Raw genomic sequence first — 19,693 nt, 5'->3', positions numbered from 1 at the left:
CCTTTGTGCTCGAGCCAGCCATAGAGTATATGAACTTGTTTAAAATAGTCACAATTTATTCATACTTAGCACACCATATATTTAACTACACTGAACCATAGGTTTTCCCTTCCCCCCCCTACTGCTCCTCATCAAAATCCACAAATGTTTCCTGGAGTCCAGGTGTCAAATTTTTCTTCTTATTTTCAGAGCCTCATTTGTTCTGGATTCATTTTAGCAGTGCAAAGAGTCAGGCAGGGGCCACTGCAGTTGCTGCCTCTGGGATCCCTGGATTCGGAGCAGTATGAAGTCTCTTAAAAACCTGAGCTCTGCTAAAATGTTAAGAGTCCCAGGAGCAGCAAGTTAACAGAGTCCTACGTGCAACACTGCCGGAGCGTGTAACTTTATTGGGCCTTCAAGTGAGGGATTCGAGCTTGCCATGAGCACCAAAGATAAGCTATCAGAGGTCCTTAGGAAGCAAATCTGGAAACACAAGCAATAACAGCTTACCTCTGGCCATCACACTGGAAAATTAAAAGGATAACAACCGACTGACTTTCTCCATCCTCAGCAAAAGGTGAGGTTCCCGCAGCAGCCAAGAGAGGGCAGGCCAGGCCAGGCCAGCCCAGCTCCCGCATGACCGCAGCCGCTTCCAGCTCCGCCCGCTCCATCCCCGTCCGCCGGCCCCGGCCCAGGATGGGGCGCAGCCTCCCCTCCGCGGCCGACGGCAGCCACAACTCCAGCGCATGGAAGCGGCTACCACGTTTTCTGGGGTTTTGTTTGTGTTTTCCTTTTCTTTTTTTTTTTTTTTTTTTTTTTTTTTTTTTTTTTAAGGCTCCTATGAAAACGTAAGACAAACCAGCGGGTGACTGACATTTACTGCGCCAAGTCACTCTCACTTAGTTACAGGCTATATTAGTTTTGGCATCACTTAAGATCTAAATTCAGCTAGCCTGACTTCCTAGAATATTTTAGCTTTCTTCAAGCAACAAACTGCCTGCTGCCACAAAAACACTCCTCTGAAAACACACATCAAAAATAGCATGGCAAAGGATCCCAAAAGAAACAGTTTGAAACTTTTTTCCCTGTACCAATTTTGATTTATCTGAACAATTTTACAAGTGCCAATTTGTATACTGCAGGTTTTTGCGAGAGAGCCAAAACAAACACATGTTAGAGCTCAGAGGTCAGAGCAACCCAGCTTCATTACATTTTGCATGGGACCACTTCCAGGTCTAACATACATATCCATATTTAAAACTCTTCAGTTTGCAAGTGAATAAGATACCAGACTGAAAGACTTAAACACAACACTGTAACATACTGTACAAGGAACATACACTCATCAACAATGAAAAGGACCGAATGCATTTATGCTCCTTTTACTGTTACGTAGAACAAAGGCAGAACTGCGCATGAAGTAATTTACCCGTACGCTCAGTATTGTGAAATTACGCGAAATACTCATCCATGCTCTGATTCAGCAAAGCGCCACCCAGTCCCTTTGCAGAGCCGCCCTCCACATACACACCAACAACGCACACGGGATGCAAGAGTCAAGAATGAGAACCTGCCGCCTTTTCAAAGGCACTAAGTAAGTCCCCACAGAAAGGGAAGAGAGGACGAGCCAGCTGTGAGCGAGGTCTAATTTCCTCCTTAAGGTGGCCTCAATTTAGGATTGAGACTCAAGGTCCAAACTTTCTGTTCATTCACTCCAACATATTTACAGATGGCGGCCGTAAGACCTGCCAAAGGTACTCTAAAGCCTGAAAAAACATCCCTGAGAAAGTGCTCAACTAGTTTTTGTTAGATGCACTGCATGGGCAATCAGACTGAAACGCAAAGTGTTTAAGACTTGTTTCTGCCTCTTCCACGCGTATTAGATTGCAGTCAGCGGAACTACTTAGGAAGAAGACTACAGAATGCACAACCTCAGGCTGTACCGAAGAAATAAACTACAGGCTGATGTACTGAAGTAATATAAACTTAAATACAGAACGGTATTCAAGGAGGAACGCTGATCTTTTCTGTGATGTAAGGCAAAGCACTGGGAATAAAACATAAGTATTTATTGATCTGCAGTGAGGGAATAAAGCAATGAATTTCAGAAGCTCTAGTGTGCAGCCAGCATTAATCAAAACTTCTGTTGTGGGAAATGTCCGCAAAGAAACAGGAATTCACAGAGAAAGAAAGAAAAAAAAAACCATAAACAAAACACACAGAGTCACACCCAACGGAGGGGAGAGAACAGCAAAGTGAGAGTAGGTGGCACAATGGGTTTCCCACACCGGGCTTTCATCATCTGTGATCTGAAATCGTAACAGTCTTCTACAGCAAGAACCAACACGGTGGCCAGCAATTACTCAACCCCGCGCAGGTCTGGCAGAGCTGGCAAACACTGCGCAGTCAGCGTTCATCGGCTGTGGAAGAGGGATATGCAGCAGAGAACTGGGACAAAAGTGCCTCCAGGGAATGATCAAAAGAAAAAGATCTTACACGCTACTGCTATTCTCAAATAAAAAGATCAAAGATAGGCACTGCCTATGGTAGTTTTGAACGTGTCACTGTGCAGTGGACTCAGGTGTGTGTCACTATCTTTTAATTTATCAAACTTCTCAATCAACCTAAGGTTTCATCCGCCTTTCATATTTGCTCTCAACAGAGCTAAAGTCACAGGGATTACATTCATTAGACTCTCTTAATATCTTATACTTTCAGACTTTCCAGCTCCAGAAAAAACACACTGAATGCTGACTACAGGGAAAAGCCACAGTGATAAGGAAAAAACCCCTGAACTCATAAGGAAATGGAGGAAAGCCACTGTGTGATGAGATAAAGAAGGGATAGAGATGTGTGGGAATAAAGAAAAAAATACCGACGAGCCACGGGAAAAATTATAAATGGTATCAACTACATCACCTGCAGTCAGTGGTCTTAATGCACATTCTGAGTTTGATCAGCTTTCAAATTCAAATAATCCCTGAACTAAAAAGCGAGCACATCCACCAGTTAGGTGTGCTGACCTCACCACTCTTAACAGGCCGTGGAAGCGCAGTGCGTGTTTTCAAACAAACTGGAGCTCTCTGCAAGGAGAGCTTTACAGCATAAACAGCAAACACATGAATTACAGAAGATTTGCTCCAGAAAAAGCTGCAAAAGAAAGGTGGGGAGATAGGACAGGCCCCTTTTTCTATTGTTTTCAACAAGGATCGGCAAACAGTGACTTGGCCCAAAGAAGACTTGCGCCAAGTGTGGATGGTGGCGAAGACAGAAGGATAGGCAAAAAGTTTGCCGAGAATTTTAAGGCTACTGCGAAACACAGTGAGGACAGAAAAACTCTGAGTGCAACACTACTATTTGGATTTGGGGAGCAGCATCTTCCAGAAGGGTGAGGTTTTAAGCAAACAGAATGCCTCATAACTTCCACGAGTTTTCAGAATTCTTCGTGGTTATCCAGCAGCACCTTCAAATCTCATCGGTTCGGAGCTGTCTGGGCTGAGCTTTTACATGCCCTTTGCTCCACCGTCTCCACACGCTCACTGAAAGACTAATGCAGCTTTTAGATAAGCAGCACTCAGCTGCACAGTTTCCTCTGGTCTCATCTACATTATCTTACCCTTACTGAGATTTGCCAAGTTTTTGGCAAATCTAGCTACAGATTTGTCCCTTTAAATTCTCGCCTTCTCTTGCAGGCAGAAGACATCTGTGGAATAATAATGAATTTCTTTGGTTTGGGGTTTTTTGTTTTTATTAAAAGCTATTCTTCCTAGCAGGAAATGAAAAAGAACAACCAGATTGGTAGAATTTGGGGGAATAGGGAAAACATTTCTAAAGGTTAATAATAATACTGCTTAGTATTTATTTCAAGGATATGCGACAAACCAAAGGAAAACAGATGTTCTCAGTAATGCTCCAGTTTCTCTGCAGACACAGGTATTGTCCAGAGCAGCGGCTGTTCCAGCTCACAGAAGACAGGAGGGCCGTCCCTAGGATGTGCCCCTCACTCCCTACACGAGATTCCATCCTGACTTCTCACGTAGAGTCAGGCTGATGACCCCCCCAAGCCCAGCGTCAAGACAGACCCAAGCCCTAACGCAACTTCCTGCATCCAAGTTCTCCATCTCCTCTACCTCAGCAAGCTACTCCTGCGCATCCGTCTGTATCTCATGCTGAGATACACAGTCTCTTTGATTTCTTATTAAAGTGGTTTCTGATCTCCCAATGCTTTTAGTACTGAGGTTTTTGGAAACCACTAATCATGAACACCCTAGAAACTTTACCGGGAATGTGCTCAACTGCATTCACCCGCTCTTCAGTCCTGAAAAGTAGTACTTAAGCTGAACTCCAAGAGAATTTTTCAAAAAGCTACACTGAATTCAATTCATGACACACTATTAAGAATTATTTTACAAATGAAGCAGCTTAATATGATTTAAAGGATGCAGAACTTTCCCATAGGGGGAGAGAAGCAAATCCTCCGTGAGATGAGTACCAACACAGTCGGTACTGAGGCTTACAGAACTTTGATGTTAATGAATGTGGATGGGTTGTAGAGATGGGAGAAAAGCTGCCTTTATCAGTTTTCCCAGTACCAAGCTGATAGCCATTGTAAAACTGCTTTTTAATACAGCTGTGCAGCTTTTGCCAGTAAGCCACAGGTTTCCATCACATGATCAGGTGAAAATGTGCTTAACAAGGACGCGAATATGCTGCTTTGTTCATAACAAACTTATCACAAGACAGACAAAGCCCAAATTATCACAAGAGGGCAAACGTTTAGCCAGCAACAAGTCAAAGCATTCCAGCCCGCATCTCACTGCTGAACAGTCCAAAAAAGAAAAAACCATAATCTAGTTGAATACCACCTTCTACAAATAAGAAGTTGGTTTGCTTTTTTGTAAGTCTACATCTGGAGCCTGTTTGTTTGGGGCATAAAGAAAAGAGGAAAGAGGAAAGATATTTGCAGACACTTAAATCGCTTCACTTCCTGCCGTGAATGACTATGCAGTGATTTTGTTATAAAAAAGAAAACAATTGTTTCCCATGCTCCCTGGGAGAAGGACAAAACATAACCTGCTGAACGTGCAGCAAAAAAAAAAAAGACTTCAACGGTAAGAAAAAACCTGCTAATGATAATGAAGATAAGCCCTAGAACAAGGCAGCTGTGGAGTCCCTATTGCTAGACTGCAGTAAGAACCCGTTAAGCACTGGCCCAGGCTGATGAAGGAATGCCCACTTCATGCTGTTCCAGGTCTGGCTAACATGAAGTTCCTACAGTGCTGATGGGCCTGTCCCTGCTCCCATGGATGGGCAGATATTTACACCCACATCGGTACAGACCACTTGGAGCAGGTGAGCCCATCAGCTCCTACAGCCCGACAGGTCCATGGGGCAACTGGGACTGTGCAAAAGCAGCCAGGCGCTGGGGACTTACTTTTCAATCACAAATGGAGAGAAAGAGCATCTCACAGGCATTCCTAAGAGCTATGGAAAACGTCAACCCTCTCTATTCCAGCCCTTGCCCCCTCCAGTTTCACACACTTTAAAACAGCTGCTTTAAAATACTGTGACTTCAAAGCACAGTAAATTAAGCTCCACATAAAGTCCATTCAGCTTTTTGTTTAATTTGATAAAAGCTCATCAGACCATTCACGTTACCTTCTGGTCAATACTGCCTCAAGAAATCCGCAATTCAGCTACCTGTGGTTTTTCCAATGTTTCTGTAAAACATTACTGACAGACTCCGTTGGCCTGCACACACCAGGTCTTTGCTAAACACTATTTCAGGGCCACTCAAGTACCTTTTATGCTATTGTGATCTCTTCTCTCTCCCTCTCAAAATCTTCATCTTGTGTGATTTTTCTTTCCTCTCCCTCTAACCCCCTGGGATTACCACCATTTTTATACAGCATTTCTTCTCTGTTTTAACCTGATGACGCACCATGCCCTCGTCTGTTTTCATTTCTTTCTAAGAAAAAGGATTGGTCTCGGTAACAATGGCGTAGCTCTTGACCTGCTGGCTAGGAGGTTTAGCTTCAGGCTAGACAAAGGTACTACTAAGCTAGATACTTTCACATCCATTGACAAAGAACAATAAATTCACTTACTGTAGCCTCTTGCATCACAGATGATCCCAAAGCACTCTACAAACAGTGTACTGGGTCCCTCATTCACCATCAAAACATACTTGCCGCTAACTGTGCCAGCAACACTACATAAAAGTTAGTTAAGAGGTGAAAAAGAGAGCAATTTTTCCAAGTGAAATTACAAGGAAATTAAGGGAGGTAGAGTATATTACTTCACGGAGAAGTTGGCCAGAAGACCGAACGGCACACCTTTTTAATGGCCAAAAGGGGGGCAGGGTCCCTGTTCGAGATAGAATCACCAGCAACGCAACGCTGCTCCTCAGCAGCGCTGAGCACGATGCGTTATCAGCTGAAGGAAGCTTGCCACACGCAGAGCCTCCCGCCACAGCGGCCGCCACCTCTCCTTCTGCAGGCTTTTCATCTAAGCGTTATCAAGAAAAAGCAATGTCTAGCCTAAGAGCTTTGACAAGATCCCAACACAGCGGTGACAATAGAAAAAAATACACAGAAGATTTCATTTTAAGACCTCTTCAGTGTTTCTTATTTAAATAAGCCATCACACTGGGAGAAGAAAAAATATCCATTGAAACCGATCATTTCAAGAATACACAGGATCAGCCTCCCCATCCACCTGCCCCCCTCGCCAAGTATTGACCTTGCCAGCAAAGCAGCACTCTCAAAGATTTTAGATTTCCTACCACATAATTACAAATCAGGACATTCAGCAAAGGGAAAAAAGGGTTTTTATAGATATATATAGTGATCACGTGAAGCTGAACAGTATCCTGTATAAAGACAGTCTTTTTACATCAAAAAGGGTAAGTCTACCCTATTGCCCTAAAGGTATCCCAAAGTTTTAGGAGCGTATGTACAGCCCTTTCAAGAGGGCCTTATTACAAAAAGAAAGCTCTGTTTTAAGCATTTAAATCCCTAAGGACAGACAAAAGAAAACACAGGACAAAGTAGAAATACTATTGATTATGCATAATTGGTATAATTAATTTGTAATTAGTTCATTAAAATATATAGGCATTGGAATTATGCTTGTACATTTCTGGGAATATCCTGCAAGTCACTTGGGATATGCTTATCCATTTATGTGATAGATGAAACATTATTAGAAAGACAGCCCATTAAAAATTAATATACCAGAGTAATAATTTCTTGATCTCAGCATTCAGTTTTCTACGTACTCAGATTCCTATTCTGCCTCGTGAAGAGTTTTCACTAATACTGTTTTTCAGAGCGTGACCTGGGAAGCACAGCTTTTTAGACAACTGAGGCACAATATCCTTTACGCCAAGTATGTAGTTAGTTTTGAGAAAACAAAAAGACAAGTGCCATAAAGCATATACCACGAGAGTATTCAGCACCATATCTATTTCTATAATCAAAATTAAGATGGAAAGGTAAAAAGGCTCGTGCTCCAAAACAAATACCAAACATGAATGGAAAGCAGTAGGAAGAAACTTCCACAGCGGCGCAAGCAGCCTGGTGTCTAATTGCTCAGTGTTCTTCCACTTCTGCAGCGCATCTGGCATCGCTCACTGTCATAAATGAGCACATCTGTACGAGCAGGATCTCAGGGGTTCTTAAATACTGCAGATAACAGCCACCAGTCTCTCATAAGAAGCGACTAAAACGGGCTGGTATACGCTGGTACTGCAGTAGCGTTTCAAAGATGTTTTCAAAACTTGATGGGGGGGGGAAAGAAAGATGAAATAATAGCGATTCACTGTTGTTTTTCCTGGAACGTTACTTTACTGTTCCTACTGATCTTTCTGAAGTCCTACTGATATTTCTATAGTGCCATTCCAACCAAAAGCCACAGAAATAATTTGATTTTAAAAACTCAGAATACAGTCACATCACCTCCAAGGTGGGTACGTAACACCGAAGTTTCCTTAAGCTTCTGCAAAGGACAGAGAGAGTCAGTCCTTGTAAGTGTAATTCTGAGCACCAGGAATAGGCCTTCTGCTCAGAACCACCCCTTAAAAAGTATTTTCCTCCCCACTCTGCCTCCGTCAACGTAGTGGGAGCCTAGAAAGGTTGGTCCCTCACTGAGGCACCTCATTTAGATACGTGAAGCTAGGCCATGTGAATACTCGCCATTTAAAAACAAAAAAAAAACCAACAAAACAAAAAATGCAAAAAGCACAAAAACCCCAACAAAAAACCCCCACCACATGTGATACCTCAAAATGAGCAAAATGATCAATGGATACATAGTGCAAGTAGTGTCATTTGCTATTATAACACTTGAATCTTTTCTTGCAAAACAAAGAGTACATGTCTAAAAAAAAACCCAAAAACCAAACCTTTCATTTTTTAAAGGAGGGTAAAATTGCAAAAGAAATGCAGAAAACAGAGTTAGGTCTGCAGGTCCTCTAAGCCACAATTAAACACTTCACTGTAATTTTGTGCTTCTCAGCAAATCTGCTTTAAGAATTCTGAACAGCCTCCCAGGAACCACATAGTTTTTTTTTTCCCCGCCTCCAGTCTTGCATGGACAATTATTTATTTTCTTTGCCCTGCACTCAAGAATGTGACGGATGTATTTACATAAACACACAACACAGTCACAGATATCTCTATATAAAAATTAATCTGCAGATGATGAAAAGTGTAAAAGATCTAAGAGGCAAATCCCAAACAAAAGAGCATACTTTATACATAAATATCTTGAAATTATAAAGATCTGAGATTAAGTGGTTTACCACTCATTTAGAATTGATTAGAATGTATTTAAATTTAGCTGAAAGTACCACAACATTGCTCATGTATTTGCATCTGCGAATAAGTAAATAAAAAGCCTGTTATTAAAGCCTTCATTAATTCTGATTATATGAGAACTTAAAAGCAAATCTGTGTATTACTGCTCTGTAAAGACTCCTAGCGACTCTACAGTAAAGCTGGCACCGCAACACAACATGTGTCAGCGAAAATGACTAACAGGATCTATTTTCAGTAATCTTAAATCACACTGGTAAAATATAGAATTAATGGTTTTGCATAATACTTCAAATATTTTTTATCCTAATTCACTCCCAATTCATTCCTTATTGTATCAAAAAAGTGAATTTTATATCGCTTGACGTTTATGCACAACAGTTGAACACGTTTTATTAAACTACAATGTTCAGGCAGTATTCTTATGTGATGTGTGTATTATTATGAAGAGTGATCCAGCTATTTTATTCCTTTATAAATATCACGGGTAGAAGTTTAAAAATATATCACGTTGACTAGAAACATGAAGAACATTTCATTCTGACTACAGATTTTGAGAGTTTCTACATATTTAATTGAAACCAATATTTTCCAAAGGATTCATTAATTTTAGTAGAATTTTCCCCCCAATTGAAGACTTTTCTGGTGATTTTTAAGGAGTTTAAGACTTAAGAATATAATTTGGCACAATACCTAAGAAAGTTTGCCGCTCTCATAGTTGAAAAGTCATTCCAAGTTAAAACAAAATAAACTAAAACCCAACCTCCTCCCAACACTTAGCCATTAAACTCAGAGTTATGAGGTGGAGTTTGATTAAAGATTTTGCACTTTATCATGTCCGATAATCAGACCAGTTTAGAACAAGCTCTACTTTATAGAGTTGGCCTCAAAATAAATTACTTTTCCCTACACGGTTTCTAGGCCCAAATGCCAAGTCGATTGCCCAGTAATCAACATCACAAAACATTTTAAGGCACTATACAAGACAAAAGATCAAAGGGATTTTTAGTATTTTGTTGTAGAGAAAAGTATACCTGGTAGTCTAAAATGCTGAATCCTAACCCATTTTTGTCTTTCTTCAGTTCAATAACCTTCACATCAGGAGACCATAACGCTAATTCCCCTTCTTCCTCCTCAGGATTTATGTCTTCCTCAGGTTTCACCTGAAAAATAAAAGCTCTAGTTCAAATACTATTCTTTCAGTTCTTTACAAACACTATTCCTTCAACATTTTGATTATTAATGGCTCATACATGCCCTAAAATATGACCTTTTATGGAATTACAACTTCATTGAATGTTACGCACCCAGTTTTCTCGGGCTTGCTGTCTTGGATACTCCCATGGGACTATGCCTACATGTTTTGAGCATCGGAGCCCAAGCTGGCATACAAATACCCATGCATTAGTCAAATTAGTTGTGTTGTTTTAATATTACTAACCTGTTACACGTTGATGAACTTCAACTGTCCCATTAGATGCATAAAGGAAAAATAAATATCTTAGCGTAAAAGATTTAACCACAGACAGCTAAGAGAAAGACCAGACGATCGGGCACATCTGATACTTGTGGCATTAAATACGCAAAGAAAAAATTCTTACGTTGTAATGATACAAATAGTATCTAATTCGAAAAAGCAGTTTCTTTCATAATTTTTGTGCTAAGGTATAAAAGAAAGAGGTATAGTTACCCAATTTTGTTGGGTCTTCATAAATACATCTTCCAAAAAGGCATCTTTTGTTGTCTAACTTAAAATGAGTGTTTTAACATTACAGTTATTTTATCAATACAATCTTTACAAAATATCAATGTATGATGTCCCAAGAAAAACGTTACAGTCTTGTACCATTAACTTCACACTGATTTGACTTTATTTCCATGGACAAATACGCCTATTACACAGAGTACTGTCATGAGGCAAAAGGAGGAAATTTTTCTTCCGTGCACTCTTTCTTGATACTTTTGACAAAAGAAAGCAGAGATATGGTGAGATGAGGAGAAGGCAACCTCTGTTCACTCAATATCACCTCATGGCAAAGATGTGCAACTGACAGAATGCACATGCAAAATGTTTCGTAAAACGCAACGTCAAAAAACACAGCGGAACAAGTTCTATTGCAACAAAAAGGGCCATTTACAGAAAGGTGTAATACTGTACACCTTATTCTTCCATGAAACATCCATATTCCTTGTTTAACCCTCCACCTTAGAGGAAATTAGATCAGAAAATATCAGAAAAGACGAGAAGTCACAGTGTAAATACTTTTTATAAATAGGACCAACCATTACAAGTGCCAAGCTTTAGTTTGAGACGCAACGGAAAGAAACATTAAGTTTCATTTTTTTCCAGTTCCATAAAAACCTACTCAGAACATGGAAGTAATCAGCTAATGGTGGCAAGGATGTGATTTAGTATAATTCAGAGCTCTCACTCACCTATTAAGTGTAAGAATGATGAATGGGATGTACATAGTCAGCATACCAGCTCGGTGATTTACCTGCCTTGTATTTATAGTACAATGAAGTTTCTCGTGACCAACCTGTATAAACTATAGTAAAAGTACCGGTGTTGCAAACATGAGCTATCTTTCACTCAAACACCAGCTGTCCCTTACGAGCCCAAAGCGAATGGCAAAGGCAGCTTTATATGACAATTTAATACAAAACTGCCTCGTATAACTACATATTTTAAGAAACGTTATTTGAGACTGAAAAGCAGTCTGGATCAAACAGCAAAAGGAAACCAGAAATGCTGTCCTCAGAAAGCTAAAACACTTTCTCAGAAATACATGCACTTTTTCAAAAAGTTATTGTCCTTCTACACAACTGACTGACATGAGAAGTCTACCTTTTGTTCTGGAGGGGAAGCTCCCACAGTGGGTTCATCCAGAAGAGACTCACTGCCATCATCAAAAAGGCGCCGACAGCAAACCAGTGTAAACGGGGGTGGCACTTCTTTTAGAAAAGTGACTGCCTCGCGGCGTGATTTTCCATATAGCTGAACTCCATTTACCTGCACAGAAGGGGAAACACACATTCACACCAAGACATTTAGAAGAATCTCAACCAGGTGGTTTTTTTGTTTGTTTGTTTGTTTTGTGCTGTTTTTTTTGTTTGTTTGTTTGTTTGTTTTTGCATAAATGTCTTTCCCCAGCTGAATGTGAAAGTCTAGTTTTACGTAGGGATTCCAGCAAAGCTTGCATAGTTTTATTAATGTATGCTTCTGAAGTATACATGCATTACCATAAAACTTCATCTGCAAGATCTCGTGACGCCTGACTGCTACATCACATCTCTGCTCTCTTCAGCTTCCTCTAACTTGACTTCTGCTCACTACCTTTCCTAGCCTCAATCCTTCCTTGTATCGTTATTTCATTCTCACCTGTTTCTCTGTTGGGGAATTTTTTTATTTTTTTTTTTTTAGCATTAGGCTTACGTGTTTGAATTTAAAAATATAAAAATTTAGTTTTCAAAAATATTTTAGGAAGGCACAGATTTTGAGCTCTAATCAAAAACTTGAAGACAGAACTAGCACAACTTTGTCAGTTGCTTAAAATGTAACAAAATGTCTGAAACTAAAATAGATCCTACAGAAAACATGCAAGAATGTTTATGTAGTAACAAAGAAACCAATTACAGTAATTAATCAGAAAACCCTGACAAGGGTCAAAGCTTACCATTCCATAAGCTTTAGATCCCAAGTGACAACAGACTATAAGGCCATTGTTAACAGATGTTTTAAACCACAGACTTAAAAAAAAAAAAAAAAAAGAAGATAGATAGATAGACAGATAGATAGATAGACAGAAATGCTGCTTTAAAAATGGAATATTGCAGGTGTTCTTCCTTAGGAAAATAAAACTACAGTGACTCGATGCTCTGTTACCTATTTTATAACCTGCAGGATCACGAGGGTGCATCTGTTTGCACCACAGCATTATCCTTAAATATGAGGAATGCAGAACATCAGTAGGTGTCACAGATGTGATCATCATCTACACTGATAAGCAGCGCAGCCCCAAAAGAGCAGGGATTTAACTCGATCAGCGCTACAGACTCAATCCCGACACCTCTTGTGTTTCAGAGATTTCTTCCAGGCTGCCTCAAGTCTGCTCTCATGACCAAATGTCCAAAGTCGCCAGGGTGCAACCGCTGGTTTAGGAATGGAGTACCCATCATCCAAGGCCACTCCGCAACATGAACCAAAGCACAGAAAGTGGGGATAATTGAGGATTCTCTTCAACGCTTCACTCCGTACCCAAACTGCAACACTAATGTAGGTGAATCTACATTTGATCCTAGAAAATACAGCACGTAAATATACAACATACACGTACACACCTCTGTACATGTGTACTTGAGGCAGAGCCTCACCATATCCTTCCCAGATCTCCTTGCTCTCGAGAGGGCCTCGACGTTGTGCAAGACTGGACAGCAATCTCACTTTAGTCACCATTTTCTTCCTGATCACCTCAATTTTTTCCCAGTTTTTCCTCTGTGCTTTTTACAGTGTAAATATAGCTTATGCTGCTGGGAAACACAGAGTTCCTCTCACACTATAACCCAGCCAAGGAGAAAAATTCAGAGCGGTGTAACTGGCCTCCAACATGGTAAGATGAACTGCTATGGGTTTTTTTCTGTAAGAATTACAGCAACTGCTGAGCTATCAGGCTAATCCATTAGTTAATTATTTAAGCAGAAGTATCTACGCGTAAGGATTTTTTAATGCATTGAGAGCGGCAGCGCGGTGGAAAGTTCCCAGCACTTCTCAGCGTGCCGTGATTGATGGAGAAGAGCTACCACACGCTCCCGAGCAGACTTGGGGACTCCCAGTTCTCCTTTTGCAGCTGCCAGAAATCAGCTTCTAAACACGCGAGGTGCCCAACACCCCATTCATTCACCAGCCCGCTCCGGTTAGTTGTGCCATCAAATAGGAGCGAGTGAAATTTTTTAACAAAACTAGAAGGACACAAGGAAGCAATTTATTCCTAAAAAAGAACACAATGAAATTAGCTAAAATGGGGGGGAGGGGAATAAAATACCATGCTTTCTATCATAATTCAAACACATCATTAAAAATAATCAACATTCAACCTCACTATATATTAAAAAAAATTCCTTGCTGATCACATTTTAATCCCAACTGTATCAGGCCCAGGTAGAGCTGCTTGTTTGGGGAATGGGGCTGTCACTTTTTCCATTGCAAACCCCTACTTAAGGGGATTTATAACTTGGCTGCAAAAACATACCCTGGGCTAAACCTGGCATATATAGCTTTAGCCCCGGAGCACATTTTTATTTTGTTGGGGTTTTTTTTCCAGCTACAGAGTAGAAAAAAAATTACACTCGCTAGTTCTGGACATATCTGTGAACTTAATTGTAAGTACACAGTAATAAGCAAAACTGTTAAATATATACAAGTAAAGTTTCCTAAGTTACTCTACAGCACTGCATTATTGCTGTTTATATACAATTTTTTGTTTAGTGGCCAAGGAATTTAAACAACACTTCTAGCATTCCATTAATCCCTTCCTTTAGGAATCAAGATTTCCTCCATTAAGCAATAACTGAAGAAAATGTTTTAGGTCTTAGCGATATCAGTATGAATTTTTGATGTTAAAGGGTGAACAACAAGTAAAAGCAAGTGCTGTACACCTAACAAATTAATCTTTCAGAAGGCCTAATTCTGTTCCCATTGATGTCAATTAAGTGTTCTTTGCATCCACTAAAAAAGGTTCAAATTCAAAACATTCCACAAAGAGCAGGTATTCAATTGGAAATTCATGTCTTTCCACTTGCAGGCTGAGAAACTGATAGATATACATCCATACACACGGGCATGCAAAATAGGTATTATTTTAATACTATCAAATAAATATTCTCCCTGAGCAAATAGGTCTGGTCTGATTCCGATAACTTCAAAGCTGCCCCAATACCTCTTTATACATATTTAAACAAACTGATGTACTAGCTTGTACACACAAATGTCTTTCAACACTCAACAAGCAAGTTATAATGCGTAACAGGAACCACTATTCCTGAGACTGTTGTAAATTTTTTAGGAGTGACAAATATTAAGAAAGATTATCTACCACAAACGCTAATGCCAAATTGCTCAAACGACTGAGCTGAAGGACCACACATACAAACACATTCAACACACACATTATCTCTGCCCTTATAACTCTTCATACTCATGTTAAAATATTTCAGGAAAAAAACCCCACAAAGTCACTAAGAGGTCACAAGAATTTGACATTTTGTCCATAAAGGAGGAATGAAACAGTGAAGGAAATGAATGTGACTTCCAAAGCACTGCTCTAACTGCTTCCACAACCAGCTCTTGAATACAACTATTGCGCACACAGCAGCCGAAGTACAATTTAATACAAGCATTTTTAAGAAGGCTAAGCAAACAGGAAACATATCAAATATATCAGTTCTATTTGGGCTGGGGGGGGGGGGGGGGAGGGGGGCCTGTTTTGTTTTTTACCTCCAGAAGTTCATCCTCCAGTTGCAGAAGACCAAGTGTTGCAGCTGGGCCATCTGAAGCAATTGATGATATATAATGATGTCCATCAAACGTGTCAAGCTCAACTCCTAATCTCAAAGTGTGGATGGGTAATAGCTGCCAAAAGAGAAGTACAGCTGCGAACGTATATATCCTTATCTACCACAATATAAACACATTTAGGATTCAGTAGCTCACCAAATTAAACTAAGCATACAGTAAGATGGTTAAGTCTTCATACTGACATCATCTGCATTACAGCACAAGTGTCCATAATTTCTCTATACAAATTGTTTGCACAAATGAAATCAACCAATCTGCCCTTTGGGGGAAAGAGGCAATTTGAACTGTATTCTTAAATAAGGTTACCTCCTGAATTTGGGATTTTTCTCTAGGGAGCCTCCAACCATTAGTGTCTCGTGTCTGCTAATATTAGGAAGACTAGCATAAAACTGATACACTGTCCAGACAAGACAGCAGAAATCATGGCAACCTGGGGAGAAGACATGATCAGCAGCATCTGCGCCTTCAGTTTGGCCATTTTCTGGCTTTTTATCATTTAAATTGAAACACTGACTGTCCTTCTGGTTCCCAATTAATTCTGGATATTCAAGTAAAAGGAGCAATCCATTGATCCTCAACATTCCCTCACACCCATGTCTGCTTATGAGTTCATGGCCTTTCTTCACTGAGACATCCCCACAAGTATATAAATGCATCACCTCCACAAACCTCTTCTGCACAATACTAATGTACATATCTTGAAAATATCTTGAAAGTCTGAAATTAATTTCAGCTGTCAATTACATGGACCTCCCTCTCCCTGAGTCAGGATCACTATGGCAAACTCCTCTGCAGGACGATGACATTGTTCAACAGTTTCATCCTCTGCTCCACTCCGTACTGGCTTTCAACAACTGAATTTCAATGCAATTAAGTACCCCACAATTTGAAGCTTATATGCATGGTTTGCGTTTGTGCTTTGTGCGTGTGGTGTGTTAAAAGGTTCATTTGCCCATACTACGAAAAGATATCAGACCAGTAAGGTAGAGCCACAAAGCCACTAAGTTTTTGAAACAAAACGTGTCATTCTGAGATCACTCTGGCAACATATACCATAAAGGAAACCATCATGTAAGTCATACCTTGGAGTACTTCTGGAGCTCCGAATCATCCGTAAAGGGCATATCCACATTCACAACCTACAAATCGTACATCGTAACATTTTTCAATAGCAAAACAATAAAGACTTTACCAGCATGATGAATTCTGGCAAAAAAATTGTGCAAAATAAACTGTACTTAAACAAAGTCATATTGACATAAAATAATTTTAAACAAATGTTAGAAAAATCTTTCAGACACAGAACATTTACAACAAGGCATGTGGTGATTATGCACTATTAGCAGCCTCCGATATTATCCTATTCCCGAAGCCTGAGTGCCAATTTTAGTCAAGTTCAGCAATCCTGTATAAGCACAAAATGCCATTATGTTTGACACAAATACCCAAACTGACTTGCCAATCAGAATTTGAAAACTAGGATAGCTTAAGTTATTACTACAGCCACCTAACATCTAGACTAAACCACCATCTTCTGCAGCATGTTTCTAACATGGCTTGAAATACATGAGTTTAATTACCAAATTTGAATGCAAAGTGGATTATTTCAAATGGTGACAAGAAATCCCTTCAGAATATCTTCATTTTTTGATATTAATAAAGTAACTATGTTCACCACCACTTTTGTTGTAATGTTCTTCCTTAACATAATTTATTTATCTGTAACCTTAGAAAGTTATTCACTCCAATTTTAAATCTAATAAGATGACATCTGTGGTGATCTATGGCCCTGGGTTGGAGTTTGGGACACTGAAGTTGAATATGTTTGGGAGGATTGCTAAACTTGTTAGATTTGGAAAATACATAGCCTTGCAGGAAACTAGGAATTTCTACCTATGAAACAATACTAAGCCTCGGCTTTTTCTTCAGGCTTAATGTTAAAGAGGGCTTCCAGCATTTTGTTTTCCAGTACGTGGGGTATTTTTCCCCGACAGACAGAATCCATTTCCTGTCCATGTGGTTGTAACTAAATGAATCTATGACTGATAACTCCTCAGCTTGACTGCTCACGCTTCCGTACCTGGCAACAAATACCAGGCAGTCATACATCCCTGTACGGACTTCAGGGTCTCTTTCCATTTCAGCAGGATCTCGGCTCCTTCCATTGGTGCCACAAAGGATCAGCAACACAGAAGCCATGAGTGACACCAAACCCTCTCTTCAAACAGCTATTTCCTCTGAAGAGAAATACTTCCGAGAGAATACTCAAACCCGTAGGCAGCTTCAGGGTGACTTTCTGGGGGCTGAGCGTAGGAGTGAGGATGGCATGAAATAGGGAGTGCACTATCAGGCTGAAATCGAACTAAACGTTGCTATTGAATGCAGCCAAGCAAGACTAGAGGTAGGTACAGACGGCAAGAACTGGAAGAACCGAAAAATTACTTTCAAAATGGGATGCCACAACAGTTTCCTTCTATTATTTAAAAGGACTGATCATTAACATTTTCACTCCTGACATTTTACTGGTGGCAGCTAAAGAAGAATTAGAAACGGACGGTTTCACCAACTAAGCAGGTTTTTGTCCTCTGTGGGAAGTGTGATAGTGCTAAGGGAAGTAATATCAGACTCTTGAAATGTAAGGATGGGAATACCAAGCAACTGAAGTGGGCAGCCAAACAGATTTATTGCATCATGTACATAATCTTACATGAACTTCAGATCTTAAAGGAGTGCTAATGGAAAGAAGAGAAGCGAGTTTCTCAAGGCGATTCTTAAAGCTACTTTAAATCTTCCAGTGAGTGACTGGAACGATGGCTACTCCAAGTAGTAAAAATAAGTGTCTCTAAATCAACTGGACAAGCATTGCAAAGACAAACAGGGCATTTTCTTGGTGGTGGTGAGAATTTTTTAAGTCTTCGGGAAAAAGACTGGCTGGAGTCTTTTATCTGTACTCGCTGGCTAACACAGCACTGAAAAGCAGTAGTGAATTACAATTTCAGTCAACTCCTTATGCAGATTCATCAAAACAATCTTTTGCTTGGCAATTATTTACTATGAAGTGAAGAAATATCTAATAGACACTGGCACCACAAAGTTACACTACCGTGAATTACTTCCTATTTTCCCAGCACGTTTGAAAATCATTCTTTCATTCTTCTAATAAAACTGTAAGATTCTTCATGAAACACAGGAGCTCCATCCTGAGCCTTTTTTTCCCAGTGCACAATAAAACAAATAGATCATAAATGAAATCATAAAAATGCCACGTATTTTAAGTGGCTGCTATGATGCAGATTTAGAAGAACAGTTGATTTTCTTAAATCGATGTTTCTGTCTAGTATCTGTATAACAACAGTACCTATATAAACAGAATGAAAAAAAACAAAAACCCACAAACCAAAAACCTGAACAACTCATTATAACACTTCTATATTTCAGCCTTGATGATAAGGGAATCAAAATTTGATGTTACTGATCTCTTCCAAACACTAAACCGTTGAATAAACAGCCTGTAATGCGAAGCGCACAGATCTGTAATTTAAAGAAATGACATACATGAATGTAGTTTATTGAAAGATAACATACCATAACTTCGTATTCAGGTCCCAGCAGGTTTTCCCACTTGGATTTCAACTCATGTGCTGGAGGGAGTGGGAGTTTTCCTAAATATGAAAGTGAATATTAGATTTACAAGCATATTGTACATTCAGAAGTACAGTTACTCCTAAATACTTCAATATAAATTCAGTGTAAATAAAAGATTAGAGGGAATAATCTGAAAAAGGAAAGTGCATTAAGCTGAGTCTATCAAACAGTGCAAATCGAAAATGTCTTTCTTAGGAAAACAATGCAAAATGTCAGCTACTGCTAACGTGTGATTTATTCAATTGAGAGGCAGAAGAGGTGATGCTTGAATTGATGAGATGTGAGTTCTGTACCATATAGTACTGTAAATAAATCATTCATCCAGGCTGCAAAACAAATTTCACACGACTTCATAATTTGTTGCTATAAAAATGCTTGCCACTCCAGGGAAGCATCATCTCCCACCAAAATGAACCCCCTTAAGAAGTAAAACACCTGACAAGATATTGCTGTTATCGAGGGGCTGCATCAGCACAACGCAGTCCCAGGCTTTATTTATATATTTGGCAGGTATAAAGGCTTGTCTAGTTTAATTAGGCCAGTAAGTAACATGAGCTTTAATATAAGCTCCAGTTCTAAACCAGTCTTCCGTGGGAACTTGGCTATCTTGACATTTATATCTTTTCAGCTTTCTTACTTATGCAACCAAGGCAGTATTACATTCATGTAAGACAATTTG

At 39.7% G+C, this 19,693-nt stretch overlaps 1 protein-coding gene across 10 annotated transcripts in view; it reads right to left on the bottom strand.

Moving 5' to 3' along the window:
• PATJ (PATJ crumbs cell polarity complex component) overlaps positions 1–19,693 on the bottom strand; it is a 156,718-nt gene that overhangs the window by 108,479 nt on the left and 28,546 nt on the right. For all 10 annotated transcript variants that reach the window (XR_008468023.1, XR_008468024.1, XM_054211587.1 and 7 more), the window contains exons 13-17: positions 18,955–19,031; positions 16,452–16,508; positions 15,289–15,423; positions 11,644–11,808; positions 9,830–9,958 (exon numbers count right to left, since the gene is read on the bottom strand). Coding sequence is in view for 8 of the 10 variants with exons in the window: in XM_054211587.1 (XP_054067562.1) it covers positions 9,830–9,958; positions 11,644–11,808; positions 15,289–15,423; positions 16,452–16,508; positions 18,955–19,031 (563 nt within the window). In the remaining 2 variants the exon portion in view is untranslated. The remainder of the gene's footprint in view (positions 1–9,829; positions 9,959–11,643; positions 11,809–15,288; positions 15,424–16,451; positions 16,509–18,954; positions 19,032–19,693) is intronic.

Source organism: Rissa tridactyla, chromosome 8 (genome assembly GCF_028500815.1).
Source record: "Rissa tridactyla isolate bRisTri1 chromosome 8, bRisTri1.patW.cur.20221130, whole genome shotgun sequence".
NCBI lineage: Eukaryota > Metazoa > Chordata > Aves > Charadriiformes > Laridae > Rissa > Rissa tridactyla.
The sequence above is the reverse complement of the archived record's forward strand: the minus strand, read 5'-3'. Positions and strand labels throughout refer to the sequence as shown.